The sequence below is a fragment of the Tenrec ecaudatus genome, chromosome 10, assembly GCF_050624435.1.
Source record: "Tenrec ecaudatus isolate mTenEca1 chromosome 10, mTenEca1.hap1, whole genome shotgun sequence".
Taxonomy (NCBI): domain Eukaryota; kingdom Metazoa; phylum Chordata; class Mammalia; order Afrosoricida; family Tenrecidae; genus Tenrec; species Tenrec ecaudatus.
In genome coordinates, this window is record NC_134539.1 from 87,296,654 (window position 1) to 87,314,616 (window position 17,963).

A 17,963-nucleotide genomic window follows, 5' to 3' on the forward strand; every position below is an offset into this window, starting at 1 on the left:
TGGTGTTTCAAGGACAGCAGGGTCACACACACCACCACCACCCCCACCACCACCCCCCGGTGAACAGGTTTCAGCAGAGCTTCCAGACAAAGAAGATACAGTGAAAAAGGACTCAGCCGTGCGCTTCAGAGGAGGCTGCCACTGAAAACCTTCTGAGAAGTAAAACAGAGAACATGAACTAAGACGCATCATAACCACAAAGAGCAAAGGTGCCGAGTGTGTGGCTTCCTTTAATCCTGCCACACTTCTCTACATTGTCACTTCTTTTCTGTTCTTGACGTTTTGAAGGCTCTGTCCATTTCCTGCACAGCCTACTTTAAAGTGTGGAAAGCAAGGATGGTACTTTGAGGACTAAGGTAAGCCTGACCCAAGCCCTGGTATTTTCAGTCGCCTCACATATATGTGAAAGTTGAACATTGAACAAGAGGCTGAAAAGAATTGATCTCTTATGCTCCTGGCAAAGAATACTGGAAGTACCATGAATTTCCAAAAGAACAAGCAAAAGAATGTTTCTTGGCAGCAAGGGTGGCAAGGCTTTGTCAATGTGTACTTTGGACATGTTGCCAGGCAAGACCAGTTCCTGGAGAAAGGCATCAATCATATTTGGTAGAGTAGAGGGGCAGCAAAAAGAGGAAGCTCCTGAACAAGACGGGTGGGCCGTGACTGCAGCTATCGACTCAGACAGAGAACAGCTTGGAGGATGGCCCAGCGCCAGGTAATGTTTCCTTCTGCTTTACATTGACAGGCTCTTTGTGAGTTCGAATCGACTCAACAGCATCTAACACCACCACATCTGTCTTCTGTCTACACTGCCAGATGCACAGGGAAATGGATGGATAAAATGGGATATATTTTTTCCTTTGAAATGGAATATTAGATAGCAGACAAGGGATGGGTCAACCTTTCTGTGTCTAATTATGGGTCTCTGAAATACACAATGGCGAATGAAGAGGTTATAGTGTGGCTCTTTTTTTAAAAAACAATTTATTAGGGGCTCATACAACTCTTATCACAGTCCATACATATACATACATCAATTGTATAAAGCACATCCATACATTCCCTGCCCCAATCATTCTCAAAGCATTTGCTCTCCACTTAAGCCCCTTGCATCAGGTCCTCTTTTTTTTCCCCTCCCTCCCCGCTCCCCCCTCCCTTGTGTGCCCTTGGTAATTTATACATCGTTATTTTGTCATATCTTTCCCTATCCGGAGTCTCCCTTCCCCCCTTTCTCTGCCGTCCCTCCCCCAGGGAGGAGGTCACCTGTGGATCCTTGTAATCAGTTCCTCCTTTCCAACCCACTTACCCTCCACTCTTCCAGCATCGCCCCTCACACCCTTGGTCCTGAAGGTATCATCCACCCTGAATTCCCTGTGCCTCCAGCCCTCATATGTACCAGTGTGCAACCTCTGCTCTATCTATCCCTGCAAGGTAGACTTCGGATCATGGTAGTTGGGGGAAGGAAGCATCCAGGATCTGGGGGAAAGCTGTGTTCTTCATCGGCACTACCTCGCACCCTAATTAACCCATCTCCTCTCCTAAACCCCTCTATGAGGGGATCTCCATTGGCCGACACTTGGGCCTTGGGTCTCCACTCTGCACTTCCCCCTTCATTCAATATGATATATATATATATATATATATACATATACACACATTTTTTTTTTATTGCATGATGCCTTATACCTTGTCCCTTTGGCACCTCATGATCGCACTGGCCAGTGTGCTTCTTCTATGTGGGCTTTTTGGCTTCTGAGCTAGATGACCACTTGTTCACGTTCAAGCCTTTAAGACTCCAGACACTATCTCTTTTGATAGCCGGGCACCATCAGCTTTCTTCACCACATTTGCTTATGTACCCATTTGTCTTCAGTGATCCTATCATGGAGGTGTGCAGTCAATGATATGATTTTTTGTTCTTTGATGCCTGGTAACTGATCCCTTCGGAACCACTCGATCACACCGGCTGGTGTGTTCTTCCATGTGGACTTTGTTGCTTCTGAGCTAGATGGCCGCTTGTTTATCTTCAAGCCTTTAAGACCCCAGTCACTATCTCTCTTGATAGCCGGGCACCATCAGCTTTCTTCACCACATTTACTTGTTCACCCACTTTGGCTCCAGCCGTTGTGTCGGGAGAGTGAGCATCATAGAGTTCCAATTTAATAAACGAAAGCATTCATGCATTGAGGGAGTGTTTGAGTAGAGGCCCAAGGTCCTTCTGCCACCTTAATACTTAACCTATAAATATAGACACATAGATCTATTTCCCCATCCTCCTATATATATTTGCATGTACATGTCTTTGTCTAGACCTCCATAAATGCCCTTTGACTCCTAGCTCTTTCCTCCATCTCCGTTGACTTTCCTCCTGCCCTACTACCATGCTTCATCGCCACCTGGGCTAGAGTATCCCTCTTCTCTAAACAACCTTACTCTTGATCATTTCCTACCAGGTGCCACTCCCCCCTCTCTACCATTTGGGGTCCCATGTTGTTCCCTTGTCCCTGTGTTTGTTAACACCACTTCCTTACTCCCCCCACCCCACCCCAAGTCCCCCCGGAACTGTCGGTCCCGTTGTTTTTCCTCCAAATAGTTCATCCAGCCTGTCCTATTCAGACAGATTTGTGGAGACACTAACATGCACGAAAATAAGACAGAGGAAAACAAAGCAACAGTATACAACCAGACAACAAAACAACAAAAACAAACCACTGACAAAGAGCAAAACACTTCACAAGAGAAAAGATTGTAGTTAGTTCAGGGATCGTTTCCTGGCCCTTAGGAGTGTTTTCCAGGCCAGTCTGTTGGGGCACCATGCCCTGGCCCCAAAGTCCACTTTCAGCATTCCCTGGGGACCTTGCCACTCCATTCCCTTGCTGTTCCGCTGCACTCCCCTAGTGCTTTGCCTCAGTGTGGTGGGATCAGGTCAGGTGCAATTCCCACACTGTGTCTCCGGTACAGTCCCCTGTATCGCCCTTAGTCACTGATTGGCATCATTTCTCATAGTGGGGCCAGCCATGTTGTTCTCTCTGTGGACTGGCTGCTCTACTCAGGAACATCATCCTCAAGGTCTGGTGGGCCAGGCTGTGCTCCACTCTCTCCTCCTGCCCCTTCATCTGCTCCCATGTGCTCTGATCAGATATGTCCATCTCCCGGAGCTGCAGAGTCAATGTCGTCCTTTGGAACAAATTCTTTTCGGGGGAGGGGCAGGAATCCACTTAATTTTTGGTGCTGGGGCCAGCCTCCCAGACCTCTCCACTGGTTCCCTACTCCATGCCGGAATATTGCATTCACACCTTGCGGCACTGGGTTGAAGTCTGGTCCCACTTTCCCTGTGGACATATAAACAATACCCTCCCCTTGGGTGGATTAGTGCCCCATGCCCCCACTACCCTCTTCTTCCTTATATTCATCCTTTTATTTTCCTTTCCCCCACCTCCTCCACCATCGTATACCATGTGCATCCCTGGTTTTGATCTGGTCTCTGCCATACTACACAGTCTTCACCCCAAGAATGTTTGTATACAGTAGCTTTTTCCCCTATGCCTAGTGTGGCTCTTTTAATGGTGCTTAGTGGAACAATGGACTTTTCCATGAACTTGTTGAAGCCTCCTTAATGTGCATTTTAAAAACACACCCTAAAGAATACAAGGGGTAAGTCATAAGTACATATATATGTGTGTGTGTGTGTGTGTGTGTGTGTGTTTTAAAATGGACTGGAAACCTACAGCTGGATTCCCCAGAGTGGTTACTTTGGGAATCAAGCTGGGCACTGGTAAAGGGTGCTCGATTGATTTCCCAGGGCTGCAGAAACATGATGATACAAAGTGGATGGCTGATAAGAAGCGAAATTTTGTTGTCCCACCATTCTGGAGACTAGAACCGTGTGAGGGCTCCGAGGGAGATCTATTCCTTGTCTCTCTCCCCACTTCTAGTAATCTCCAAGCATCCCTTGGTTTGCAGCTGAAGCAGCACGTGCCCTTCTCCCTCTGGTTCCCTGTCTCTCTGTATCTTCTCGTTTATAAGGACACAAGCCGTGTAGAATTATGACCCACCCTACGATTTCATGTTAACTGATGACATCTTTAAAGACTATTTTCAAAGGTGTGATCACAGGTTTGGTGAGTTCAATATACCTCTTTAGCAGGACACAATTAAATTCATAACAAAGGCTTTGGTTTTGTTTTTTATTTTTGTTTCAGGCCTTAACCAAAAAATGATGGAGCAAACAGAACCAATTGTTTAAAAAAAAGTGATAAGCCAGTTAAAAATTGGGTGTCTGTTGTTTGGAGCATGTGTCAGGCCAAGTGGACTAGAGAAACACACCCAATAACAGTCATATATGTGTAAGAAATAGCTTTATTACAAGAGGTAATTGCATATCACAGAAACATCCCAGCCAAGTCCCACTCAAGTCCACAAGTCCCTCTTCAGACTCCCGCAGTCACAAGCAGTGATGCTGACTGCAGGAGTATCACCGGCCGATGGGTACAAATTCTTGTTGATCCAATGGTGGTGGACACATCTCTAGGCCTCTGGCAGGTCTCAGAGTGGCTTGGAAGCATGAAGGATATTAAAGGGAGGGAGATTCCCAGGACCCTCCTTGTGAGAAGGTCATGCCAACAAGGAGGCTCCATCAGGCTGTAACCTGATTAATAGGCTAGACTCCACTTTTGTATCTTCAAGTTGACATGAAATTCGGTAACTGCCTCATTGGGGGTTGAGTTGATTTTGACTTAGAGCGACCCTAAGTACCAGAGCAGGAAAAAACACCCAGTCATCCACCATCCTCACAACTGATATGTTGGAGTCCTTCGTTACAGCCACTGTGCCCACCCATCTTCTTCCTCTTCCTCTATTTCACTGACCCTCTACTCTACCAAGCACAAGGTCCATTTCCAAGGACTGGACTCTCCTGAAAGCATGTCCAAAGTACATAAGGTGAAGTCTCACCATCCTTGCTGTTAAGGAGCATTCTAACCATTCTTCCTCTAAGACAGATTTGGCGTGCTGATGGAAGAAAGGGTACAAATAAAGCTGCTAAGGGCAAAATCTGGAATGAGATTTTACTAGCTGCTGGTTGGGGGAGTATAAGACATTCTGCTCCCATAAAGATTTACAAAATCATAGAAACCCAAACGTGCAGTTCTACACTGTCCTATAGGGTCACTATGAGTCGTAATCAGCTTGCTGGCAGTGAATTATTGGATGTCTGTTAGGTCATATGTGTACCATGATGAGTATTAAATTATTTTATACCCTCATTCAGGGTTTGAAACTCAGCACACCTTGAGCTGACTTTACGACGTGCCAGGGTTGTTTGTTCTGTATACAGGGCTACTGCACAGAATAAATCAGACAGAATCTTCCTTCCATTCAGAGTTTATATTCTAGCTAAGAAAGATAGACAATAAATGCTACAAATACCTAAAAACCCTAGGGCAGTGGTTCTCAACCTGTGGGTCATGACCCCTTTGGGGGTCAAATGACCCTTTCACAGGGGTTGCCTGATTCATAACAATAGCAAAATTACAGTTATGAAGTAGCAATGAAAATAATTTTATGGGGAGGAGGTCACCACAACATGAGGAACTGTAGTAAAGGGCCGCAGCACTAGGGAGGTTGAGAACCACTGCCCTAAGATGTCAGATGCTGGTAAGAGCATGGAGAAGCAGGGAAGGAAGTCAAACATTCCAGATATAGGGTACTGCATAGGCAAAGCATCTGACCATGTAGTGCTTTGAGCATTATGAGAAATTTGGTCTTCCCTCTGAGTGAGATGAGAGTCACCAAAGGACTTGAGAGATTTGACTGACCTGGTCGTTGGGTCACAGGATCATCAAGGACCCACTCATTCCTCTTTCTCTCTTAGAAAGAGGTATTCTGTTGTATAAATCTATCACAACCCATCACAATTCACCTGTTGATGGACATCTGGACTGTTATTGGTTGTAAACTTATCTTTGTTTACAAAGACATCTTTGTAAGCTTATCTAGTTCTGCTATAAAAGAGAAGATCACAAGTGTGTAGCCTTAACAAACAAACTTATTTTCTCAGTGTGATGAGTCAAGTCAAAATGCAGGATTCTCGTTCTAAGAGAGGACTTTTTCCCCCCTTTCTTTTAATCCTTTTATTACAACTCTTGTCACAATCCATACAGACACCGATTGTGTAAAGCACGTTTGTACATTCATCGCCCTCATCGTTCTCAAAACATCTAAACCCCGGGCATCAGTTCCTCATTTTCCCCTCCCTCCCTGATCTCCCCACTCATGAACTCTTTATAATTTACAAGTTATTATTTTGTCATATCCTTCCCTGTCCAGCGCCTCCCCTCACCCATTCTTCTGACCGTCCCCCGGGGAGGAGGTTGCATGTAGATCCTTGTAATCGGCTCCCCCTTTCCAACCCACCCTCCCAGTATCGCCACTCACACCCTGGTCCTGAAGGGACCATCCTCCCTGGATTCCCTGTTTCCAGTTCCAGGAGAAGACTTTATCTTATCTCTTTCTCTTATGTGTCTTGGCTCCTTAGAGATCGCATACGTCATCATATAAATCTTTCCCCACTGCCTTCTTGCTGCTTTCTTAATCTACTCTGTGATGTCTGAAAAGAGACTAATTTGGAACCCACTCCACACTAATGCTGCATCATGAACACAACAAAATCCCCTTCCCAAAATGGATCATAACTGCAAGTACAATGGGACCTACAGCACATATGTTGGGGGACACACTTCAATCCATAACAAGGCTTGAAGAACACCGCCATCAACATCATGTACAAGTTCATATGAGCATATTCTTAATTTCCCTTGAATAAAATGTCTAGAAATGGAATTCCTAGGTCATATCATAGGTGTATGTTTAAATCTTTAAGGATCTGCTGGGCTATTTTCAAAGGTGGTCACACAGTCTACATTCCACACAGAAGAACATGAGAGTCCAAGTTGTTCCACATCTTTATCAACATGTGGTATGACCCATTTTCTTCATTTTTGCCACTCTAGAAGGTGTATTAGATTCCTGTGTACTTCAAATGACTTGCATTCAACTGCTACATATCCATTTGTTCTGATGTGTACCAATGTGAGTACAATCCAGCAGGGTTAGTGAGAACTGAGTTGACAGCAACGGGCTGTTTCTCTTTAGTGAGTTTCTAGTGCTATCTCATTATAGCTTCTATTTACTTTCATGTCCTATGGACTAAGGCCAGAGATGAGTTGATGCAGTTGAATTATGCTGCTGGGGAAGAATACTGAAAGCACCATGAACACCATCAAGGAGAAACAAACCTGTCGTGGAAGACATACAGCCAGAATGTTCCTTAGAAGCGAAGGTAGTAAGAATCCCCAAGTACTTTGGGCATGTGATTAGGAGGAACCAGTCCGGGAGAAGGACACCGTGTTTGGTAAGCAGAGAGTCAGTGAAAAGGAGAAAGACTGTTAAGGAGATGTGTTGCCACAGTGGGCAATATGGGCGCAAACATGAAAACTATGAGCATGACATGGTTCCATGCTCCTATACATAGGGGCATATGAGCGGAAAACTTGATGGCGCCCAACAATAATATGGACTAATAATGCTCAGCATCTTTCACATGCTTGTTTTCTAGCAAGATGTCCTCTTTGATAAAGTGTCTGTTTAAGTATTTTGTCCATTCTTTTTATTATGTTTTTAAACATTGTGTTTGAGGGGTTCTTTATCTATATTCGGCATACAAGTCCTTAATAAGTTGCATGATTTTCCATCTTCACTAACAGTCTGACTTTTCTTTTTATTCTCCTAATAGAATTTATTAAAGAGCGGAACTTTTGAATTTGTATTAAGTCCAATTATCAGATTTTCTTTTATGGGCCATGTTTTTGATTAAGAAATATTTGTTTATAACCTAGTTCACAAAGGCGATGCTCTACATCCTCCCTGGGTTAGTGACTGGAGTTCTGAACACTCACGGGCAGCCATCTAAAGTACACCCATTTGTTCCTGCTCCATTCGGTGGAAAGAGGAGTGATGAAAACCAAAAGCTCTTGGAAAACAATTAGCCGTATGCACTAATGGACCCCACAAACATCAAGGTCCCCAACCTTGAGACCAGAAATAAATGGTGCTCAGCTCCCACTGCCAACTGCTCTGAAAAGGATCACATTGCGAGATTCTGGATAGAGTGTGTCCCCTCGTCTTGGGTTCCTGAGCTCTCCCTGACCTTCCCAGACAAAGTTAACCTGCCTGGCAACAGAGGCAGTGGCTGTGATGGTACCAGAAGGGGAAACAGAGATCCAGACTATGACAACAGAGTAGAAAAAAACAAAATCCAGTTGAGAGCTTAGAGAAGTAACCAATAGCCAAGCCCCCCAAGTGACATCATTGAGTTTTCTGTTTGAAAGTTTCCTGGTGGGTGAGAATGCACACAGGTTTTCAGAAAGGATATACGAGTTCCCTTTGCAACATAAGCAAGTCTAATTATAGACATTGAAATCCTGAGCTGAGACACCTCCTGAACCTCACCATTTGCATATCTTTCTGTTTATATCCTTCTTTGTTATTAAAGTTGTTATTGCAGTTATGAGTTCTCTGTGACTGTCTTAGTGAATTATGGAACCCAACAGAGAAAAGGTGTCATGGGGAGAAAGACTGGCTTCAGAAATGGTGGCTAGTTTGGAGAACAGTCAAATACATTTGACTTTAGCCTCATAGGAAGCAGCTTGGTTCTGATTCTGACAGTCAAGAGTTACTATTTGTCATAGGTAGGTGTGTTGTGCCAACATGGCCAATGAACACATGTGAGATTAGTTGAAGGGTGTAGAGGTAAATGGCTCAGCAAGCCTCGCCTCTGTCTCTTGCTCTCAGATCATCGGACCAGTGTGCGGCTGCCTTGCTTGTTCTGTGCCTCCATTTGCAAGCTACACGACCTGTGGGACACCTAAACCGTGGACTGTGTTGCTGTAATTTGAGGCTCCTTCAAGTCTTGCTTCACCATACTACTGGTGTATACATCTCTTGAGCTGGGGACTGTTGGACCCTGTCATCTTGCTGACTGTTGGTGAGCTGGTTGCTGCCTGTGGCCGGATAGCCTGGATTGCTCCACGGAGGACTACCCAGCGGCCCTCAAGCCTTGGACTGCCAGTGTATTACCTGTCTCACAGAAGTGAGTTGCACTGAGCCATTTGTACTGCTTTATAGATTTGTTAACTATTTATTTCTTATGTTATCTAGCTGTATAAATAAATACGAAATTATTAGTGTTCTGGTTTTGTTTCTCTAGAGAACTCTAATACACTATTACACTTTCCTTTCCTCTCCCTCCCACCTCTGATAACCAATAATTATTTTTGGTTTGCTTATTTCCTATAAGTGAAATCATACAGTATTTTTCCTTTTGCAACTGACTTGTCTTGCTCAGTAGATTTTCAAGGCTCGTCTCTGTTGTGACATGCATCTGGACGTAATTTATCTTTGTAGCTGAGCAATATATGTAAGGCTTTGGATAGAATGGGGGGATGTGAGATTCAGATATATAATACACACATATTGTTGATGAATATTTCAGTCATTTCCACCATGTACAGGTTCCTATTTGTGTTCATGCTTCCACTTTTTCCTAGATTTAAACTTAGAATTGCTGGACCAAGTTTTTTTCCGAGAAGCCACAAACTGTTAGCAATAGATGACAGTTCTAGTTTCTCACAACCTTCCCCATGACTGTTGTTTTCTGTTGTTTTTTTAAATCTTTGCCATTCTAATAGGGATGAGATTAAAACTACTCACTGTACTTTTAATTTGCATCTCAGAATTCACCTCCTATGGAAAAGGTTGGGAGTTTAAACCTAGCAGTCACTCTCAGGAAGAAATATGTAGCAGTCTGCTTCTGTAAAGATTTAAAACCATGGAAATCCTATGGGGCAGTTCTACCTGGTCCTAACGGCGTTACTGTGAGACAGAATCTAATTGGAAGCAGTGGGTGTGGTCTTGGTTTCTTGACTATTGGCCTTAAACATCTCTTCTTGTCCTTGCTGGCCATTGGTTGTCCTCGTGGATGACATACTTGCTCAAGTCCTTTGTCCATGTTTTGACTGGGCTGTTTGTCTTTGTTAAGTTGTAGAAGTGTTTTATACATTTTGTGTATTAGATCCCTATTGGATAGATGAGGGTGCTACCAAACATGTAGTAGAATGGAGTTAAAAGATAATGGAATTTTTCCACGAACATTTTGAAGCCTGTTGTAGGAGTCCCCCAAATTTTCTTTTCACTTTGTTGAGAAAGTACTTTGATAAAAAAAAATCATTCATTAAAAAAAATCATTTTGGGGGCTCATTCAACTCTTATCATAATCCATACAAACATCCATGTGTCAAGCACATTTGAACATTTGTTGCCATCATCATTTTCAAAACATTTGCTTTCTGCTTGAGCTCTTGGTATCAGCTCCTCATTTTTCCCATCCCTCCACCTACCCCCCTCCTTCATGAACCCCTGAAAATGTATAAATTATTATTATTTTGTTATAGCTTACATTGTTCAATGTCTCCCCCACCCACTTTTCTGTTGTCCATCCCCCAGGGAGAAGGTTACATGTAGATCCTTGTAATCTGTTCCCCTCTTCTCCCTCACCTTCCCTGCACCCTCCAGTATCGCTACTCTCACCACTGGTCCTGAGGGGTTCATCTGTGCTGGATTCCCTGTGTTTCCAGTTCCTATCTATACCAGTGTACATCCTCTGGTATAGCCAGATTTGTACGGTAGAATTGGGATCATGGTAGTTGGGGAAAGGAAGCATTCAAAAACTAGAGTGTTTCTATGTATAAATTATTTGTTATGTCTTCAATTTCACTAATCTATTCTTCTACACTAATCTTTTATATAATGTTGTAATGTTATAAGACACAGTTCACAAGATCACCCTCACTCCTGACATTAATGGCAAGTTTAGGGATTCCACAAACCCCTCTAATAATAATTTAATAATTCACTTCAAAGACCCAAAGAACTCATTGTTATAGTTTATTAAAATGAAATTATTAGATTAAAATCAGCCAAAGAAAGATGCATATAAAGTGCAATACAGGAAAGTGCCAAATGTGGAACTTCTAATTGTCCTTTCCCCATAGAAAATCTTACTTTCCTGGTGACAGTGTGAGACACATCAATACTGCCAACCAGGAAACCCATCTAAGCCTTGGTGTTCAGGGTCTTCATTGGGTTGGACCTCATAAACTTCGTTGGCCTCCCATATCTTCCTTTCCTTCTGTAGTTAACTGGTATCATAGGACCTAAAGTCCCCATCCTAAATCACATAATTAATGTGGCCACCAAGCCCCATCCTAAATCACATGTTTGCCCTCGGTCTAATTCAAAGCACCCAGATAATTAAAGGTATTTTAATCAGGTGGATCATCCCAAGGACTTAGAAACTACCTCTATGGGTCAAGGGCAAACGTTAGACCTCCCTTGGGTTAAGGTTAAATTCTTTACCAAATCTAATCTGCTGTTAATCTTATCTAGTGTTTTTTTTCACTTCCTATATTTTATGTTTTATCTCTTAAGATATTTATTTGGATATATATACATATCTATCTTCCATGTTTCTATTTAACATGTTTAATATTTCCTCTAATATTTGAACATGTGGAATACAGTTATAATAATGTTTATATCTTTTAATGTTATTATCTGTGATAGTTCTGGGTAAATTTCAATAGCTTTCTTTTCACTCATCAGTGATGATATTTTTCTGCCCTTTTACATGCTTGGTAGTTTTTTTTAACAATTATTTGTGAAAATATACACAGAAAAACTCACTCCCGTTTCTTGGTTTCTTTACATAGTCATCAGTGACATGGGCTAAATTTGTCATATTGTGTCAACATTCCAGTTATTTCTGTTCTTGTTGTTTTACTTCTTGCCCCACAACTTCTTACTAAGCCTTCTTGCCCCACAACTTCTCAGTTCTCAAAATATATAGATATAGATGTTGACCCTTTGTTTTTGTATGGGTAATATTTCTTAAGTAATGCAATCTTCAGCAGTAGAGTGTTTACTCTTTGGGCTAACCTGTTGCTAAACATCAGGGGATAGCTTCAATGCAATATTTGAAGGTCATGGTCTTCAGCCTCTGTAAGTGCAGGAATGCTGAAGTCTTTAACATTTTCAAGTTCTGTTTTTTAAAAAATCTAAATTCCTGTTCCACACACTTATCCCTTTTTATTTGGGTTCACCTGTTGGGTTGCTGGTTAGAATGTTCCGCAGCAGTGAGTAGACGAAGAAACAGAATTGCTGCTAAATATATTAGTGTGATTGTTTAGGCTCTAAGCTTTTCCCCCAGGAGCTTGGTCTCTGATGTGAGTGCTAACTTGTGGACTGAGTATGTGTCGGGGGACTAGAAACAATGTAAATTAAAAGTAAAATAATATTTTTGTGTCTTTATGCAGACCAACAGATGAAGTCCTGATGAAGGGTGAATTATAAAAATAGTGCATGACCTTTGTGTTAGTCTGGGTACTTTAGAGAAGCAAATCCATAGAAACTCATATGTATAAGAGAGAGTTTTATATAAAGGGTAAGTGCACATCAAGGAAACATCCCAACCCAGTGCTGCCCAAGCCCACAAGTCCAACATTAACCCATATGTCTGATACCAATCCACAAAGTCCTCCTCCATCTCACAAAACAGACATAATGATGCTGACTGCAGAAGGAAAGCCAAGTCATTGAATGTGTAAGCATCTCAGTGCTGGCAGGGGTCTCCACACGGGTGCTCCAGCACCCAGGGCTGCATCAGGGTAGGTCCATGCAGCTTCTCCTCGGGGATTGTCAGGGGAAGCCAGCCCCTAACACATCATTACGGGTCCTGTAGGCGCAATTGTACAGCGATAATAAGTAAAGATCATAGTAAAGTTATAGAGAGCATAAGAGATAGAAGTATTGAAATAATGGAGTCAGACACAATTCATGGTAGCATACTCACCTCAACCCCGCTTGGTGGTCCACGTGGAGGGAGAGAGAGATATTTAATGCTAGCCCAGGCTTTTATATTCTCTGGGGATGCGCAAGCCCCCTAATTATAGGTGAAGACATACGTCACAGGAAGGGCTTGTGCTATAGCTAATACAGCAATAGGAGGGGTAAACTAGGGGTACTCATGTAATACGAAGAGGAGGGATTGGGGGTATACATGTAGCAAGATGGGCAGATCCGAGATTTAGGATGACAACGTAACTTTGGATGTCACAGAACCAGTGTGGCCTGTTCCCTGGCTCAACTGATAGAGACCATTATTGGTAGGGTGTGAACTTGGTCGCAGGCCTCAGGGAGCAATAGTTTATTGTCCCCAGCAGCAGGGAGTGAGGCCTACTCTGTAGTCTGGTGACTAACTGCCCTCAGGGAGGATGTCTGTAAGGGTCTGATCTCCCCCCACAGGGGATGTCTTGTAGGAAGTGAGACTTGTGAGCTGAAGCAGGGAACTGGCTAAGGCAGCTGCACCCTGGTCCGACCATCAGAGAGCAAGAGACCTGAGAACTAGAAAGGCAAGGCTCACTGAGCCATTTAATCTCTCCGCCTTTCAATTAACCCCACATGTGTTTATTGGCCAGGTTGGCACCATAAACTTTAACTCAACCTTGTTTCAAAGAGGGGGAGGGTAGAGGAATGATAGAACGCACAGCAACAACAATGTCAACAAAAGAAAAGCTTGGATCTAGACCTTGTCCTGGGGGGAAATCAAGACTGTATGGAGTAGAAGTCATTTGAGCAGTTGGGGACAGTGTCTGGTAGTATGTTGCCTTTACTACCTGGTGATTGTGGGGGTTGAGATTAAGATTAGGAGAATGATTTTTGATGTCTACTAGGACTGAGAGTCCTGTATTCTATGATTTAGGAAAGTTATCTTAAAGGGTAAACTTCCGGTGGACCAGGTCAGTGTTCTTTTCTGATGATGGAGGTGACCAAGTAGGGGTGGGAATGGGGTCCATAACTGCCACCCACCCTAGGTGGTGTAGCAGGGAGGGATGAAGCAATAACCGACTCAGAGTGCAGATTGCTTATCCTAGTGACTTGGGGCTCTGACCAGGGGCTTGTGTCATGGGACAGTTGGTGGATTGCTCAGTCTGTCCAGTACCTCAGCAGCAGCTGCCTCTGAGCCTTGGGGCTTGTGTGCGTTGTTTGCTAACAAAAGGGGTTGGGGGGAAGCCCAAGCATGGTTGTATTTGGGGGTGCCTTAAGACAGGGTCAGGCAAAAGCTGAACCTTAGGGATGGTGGATTGGTGTTGCCGAATGGGTTGGAGTTGCCCTGCCCGTATGGAGTGTTGGCTTATACACGATGTATGCCGGCTCCAGGTTGCCTTTAGAGCTATCTTCACGCCTCAGTAGGCTGTGTTATTCCTGCCAAGGGTCTCCAGGGGATCAGAATGGAGGCCCCTTGGCTTGGGCAGAGAGTCAAGCCTATTTGTCCTTGTATCCACCCAGGCTGGTCACAAACAGCTGTGTCCCTTTAGCTCAGTCAGACACCCTAGCTCTGGCCGGGACCAGGAAATATCAGTCGGAAGTTGGGGAGCTATGCTCCTCTAGTTTCCTCCGAGGCCCAGAGACAAAGGGGAATCAAATGGCAGGCTTGCAGCTCTTTTATTTTAATAACTTTGTGTCTAATTATCTATCTGAGCATCTGAAGTATAGGCCATCCCTCTGGTCCCTCTGCGCTGGTCTCTGCTGTCCCACCTGTGCGTGCTCCTGGGTTGGCGTCTTCTGCACCGTTGGCTCGATGTCCTTGTCGTTTGTGTGCAGGAATCCAATTGATTTGTGTGTGTTCACCTTGCATCCTGCCATGCTGCCAAATCTCCGGTTCCCAACCATTCTTTTGGCAGAGTCTTTGGGGTTTTCTGCGTATAGAGTCATATCATCTGCAAGTAGAGTTTTGCCTTTTTGCCCGTTTGGCTGTCTGATTTCCTTATGTTCTTCGTGTCGTCTAATAGCCCTGGCTGAGATTTTCAGGCTCTTAATGATGACTAAGAGGCGTGAAAGGAGACACCTTGGTCTGGTTCATGTTCACAATGAGAATGCTTTCAGGTTCTCTCCAGTTAGCGAGATGTTGGCCATTGGTTTTGCATATGCCTTCATTGTGTTGAGAAAGTTCCCCTCTATTCCTATTTTGTTGAGAGTTCCTATTAGGATTTTGTCAAATTAATTTTCTGCATCAAATGATACAATCTTGTAGTTCCTATCTTTTGTTTATATGGTGGATTACATTATTTTTCCCAATGTTGATTCTTCTTTGCATACTTGATATAAATTCTATTTAACCATAATGTATTTATATCATATATATGTATATAGATGCCAGAATTTTGTTAAGAGTTTTTAGATAAATCTTTATAAGGCATAGTGGCTTCTATTTTTCTCTCTTGATAATGTCTTTGCCTGGGTAGCGTATCAGGACAAAGCCCACTTCATTAACTGGGTTGAGGAGGTTGCTGTCTTTTTCTATATTCTGGAATCGTTTGTGCAGAACTAATGTCTGCCCTTCTCTGCAAGCTGGCAGAATTCTCCAGTGAAGCCATCTGGCCCTGGGCGTTTTTTGTTTTTAATGACTTCATGTATTTCTTCTCTTGTTATAGGTCTCTTGAGGTTTTCTGCATCAATCTGTGCTAATTTGGGTAGATAATGTGTTCCTAGAAATTTGCCCATGTCATCTCTTTTGGAGTGCAATCTTCCACAATAATGCATTCTAATTATCTTTATTTCTTTTGGTTCTGTTATGATATTGCTCCTTTTATGTGTTATTCTTAACGTTTGGATCTTCTTTCCTTCATGAAGTCTGCCAGTGGTTTATCAACATTACTACTCCTTTCAAAGGACCAGCTCCTTGTCTCGATTTTTCTATTTTCTTACTCACTGATTTCTGCTCTAATCTTTATAGTTTCTTTTCTCCTTGTGAATGAAAGTTTATTTTGCTGCTTGTGTTCAAGTTGGTGAAGATACTGGGTTAAGGTCTTAACTTTGGTCCTCTCTTTTTGTGCATTTCTCGTTTTAAATTGCTCTCTGAGTACTTCTTTTGCTGTGCCACATGTGTTTTGCTATGTTGTCTTCTCATTCTCATTTCTTTTAAGAATGTTCTAAATGTCATCCCTTATGTCATCAATTTCCCAGTCGTTTTTAAGCAGTGTCCTTCGGTTTCCACGTATTTCATTCCCACCCCACCCCCTGCTCGTCCTATTGTTGATTTCCAATTTTATACCACTGTGGCATGAGAAAATGTATTGTAATATCTCAATATTTAAAAAAAATTAAGACTTGATTTGTAGCCTAACATATGGTCTATTCTAGGCAATGTCCCATGAGCACTGGGAAAAATGTATACTGTGCTGCTGTGGGGTGAAGTGTTCTCTAAAAGTCTAGCTAGGAGGGCAAGTTAACTGTGGTGTTCAGTTCTTCTGCTTCTTTACTGAGTTTCTTTCCCAATGATCTGTCTTTCCTCAACATTGGTGTATTCCTACTTTTCTCTTCAACTCTTTAAGAGTGTAAGTGATGTATTTTAAGGGCCTTCATTGGGTGAGTATATACTTAGTATGGTTCCATATTCTTGTTCTACTGTTTCATTGTCATGTGATGCCCTTCTTTGTCTTTCATGATGGAGTTTGCCTTGAAGTCTATTTAATCAGAGATTAATATTATTAATACTAATATTCCCGCCTTTAAAAATTTCAATTAGCTTGATTTACCCCCAACTCTTTAAATTTTAGTGTATTTTGGTCTGTGTATCTAAGGTTTACTTTTGTAGGCAGAAAATCGATGGGTCCTGTTTTCTTATCCAGTCTATTACTGTCTCATGACACTGAATGGAAATTTAATCTACTCAGTGTCATTATTGATATGTATGGGTTTGTTGCTGCCATTTTTCTGTGGTGTTATTGGGTTCTTTGTTTTTTTCATAAATTTCTATTCTGAGTTCCTTTTTGGTAGATCTTCTGTGGTCAATTTATGTTTGACAAGGGCGCTAAATTAATGGGCAAGAAGTGGTGCTAGGAACATTGAATTTTCATATAGAGAAAATTAAAATAGGATCCATGTCTCAGACCATACACTAAAACAAATCCAAGCTTCCCACTTTGGTGGGGTTCAGCCTCAGTGCTCGCTAGGTCCCAGCTATGGATGGCTGGTTTCTGAGCACTAGGTGAGCGAGAAGTGGCTCTGGGCTTCTGCTTCCTCTCCTACCTTCCCATCATCACGTCATTCGACTGTCAGGTGCTGCTGCCACACAAACTACTTGGTCGAGCCGAGATGCCTGCTACAGTGGTATATCACGGATTCAGAGACCCTTTCCTCCAGCACCCCCCAGTGTGGCTGAGACCCCTACTGCTTTGAGAGTTTGTATTCCAGCTGCCTTTCTGTCCCCTCTGCCACCTGTGCCTTCTTCAACGAGCCTGCAAGTGGATCTGCACCCCGGCAATCATCTACTCTGTCCATGTGATGACCGCTCTCATTCCAGTTCTTGACATGCTGCTGTTCAAGGATTTGTCCAACGCCTGCCTGTACCCCAGGACAAGGCCCCAAGTCTATGCAGGAGCAGCTAACCCTAGTCTCCTGTGTGCCCTACTTCCTCATCCCCCTCATGCTTCTGTTCGTGTTACGGAGTCCCCACTACAAGTAAGAGACGGAAAGAAAGAAAAAGAAGTGAGGGACACTAGCACCGGCTGTGGGGGGGGGGCGGGGTAGCGCCCATGGGGGCTAGTCCTGATCAACCCAGTGTTCTCAGAAATCCCACCGCCTTCTACAACATTGCAACGCCAGCAGCACAGAGCATGATGCTGGCAGGGCCCCTGCCGACCTCACCTCCCCAGGGCCCATCGTGCAAACAGCTGGCCTCCCAAGACTAGCTGGAGGGACACGGTGACAAGTACCTCGTGACGTGCCCAAGCTCCATTTCAGCATCAGTCAGAGTGGGGCCAGACCAGATGAGGTAAATGGCCAAGAAA

The 17,963-nt window shown here is 43.4% G+C and overlaps 1 protein-coding gene across 1 annotated transcript in view; it reads right to left on the bottom strand.

Moving 5' to 3' along the window:
* Positions 1-17,835, bottom strand: part of TNFRSF13B (TNF receptor superfamily member 13B) — a 76,726-nt gene extending 58,891 nt beyond the window's left edge. Inside the window, 1 exon segment of the mRNA XM_075559573.1 lies at positions 17,821-17,835. Coding sequence (XP_075415688.1) covers positions 17,821-17,835 — 15 coding nt within the window.
* Between the last annotated feature and the right edge of the window lie 128 nt (positions 17,836-17,963).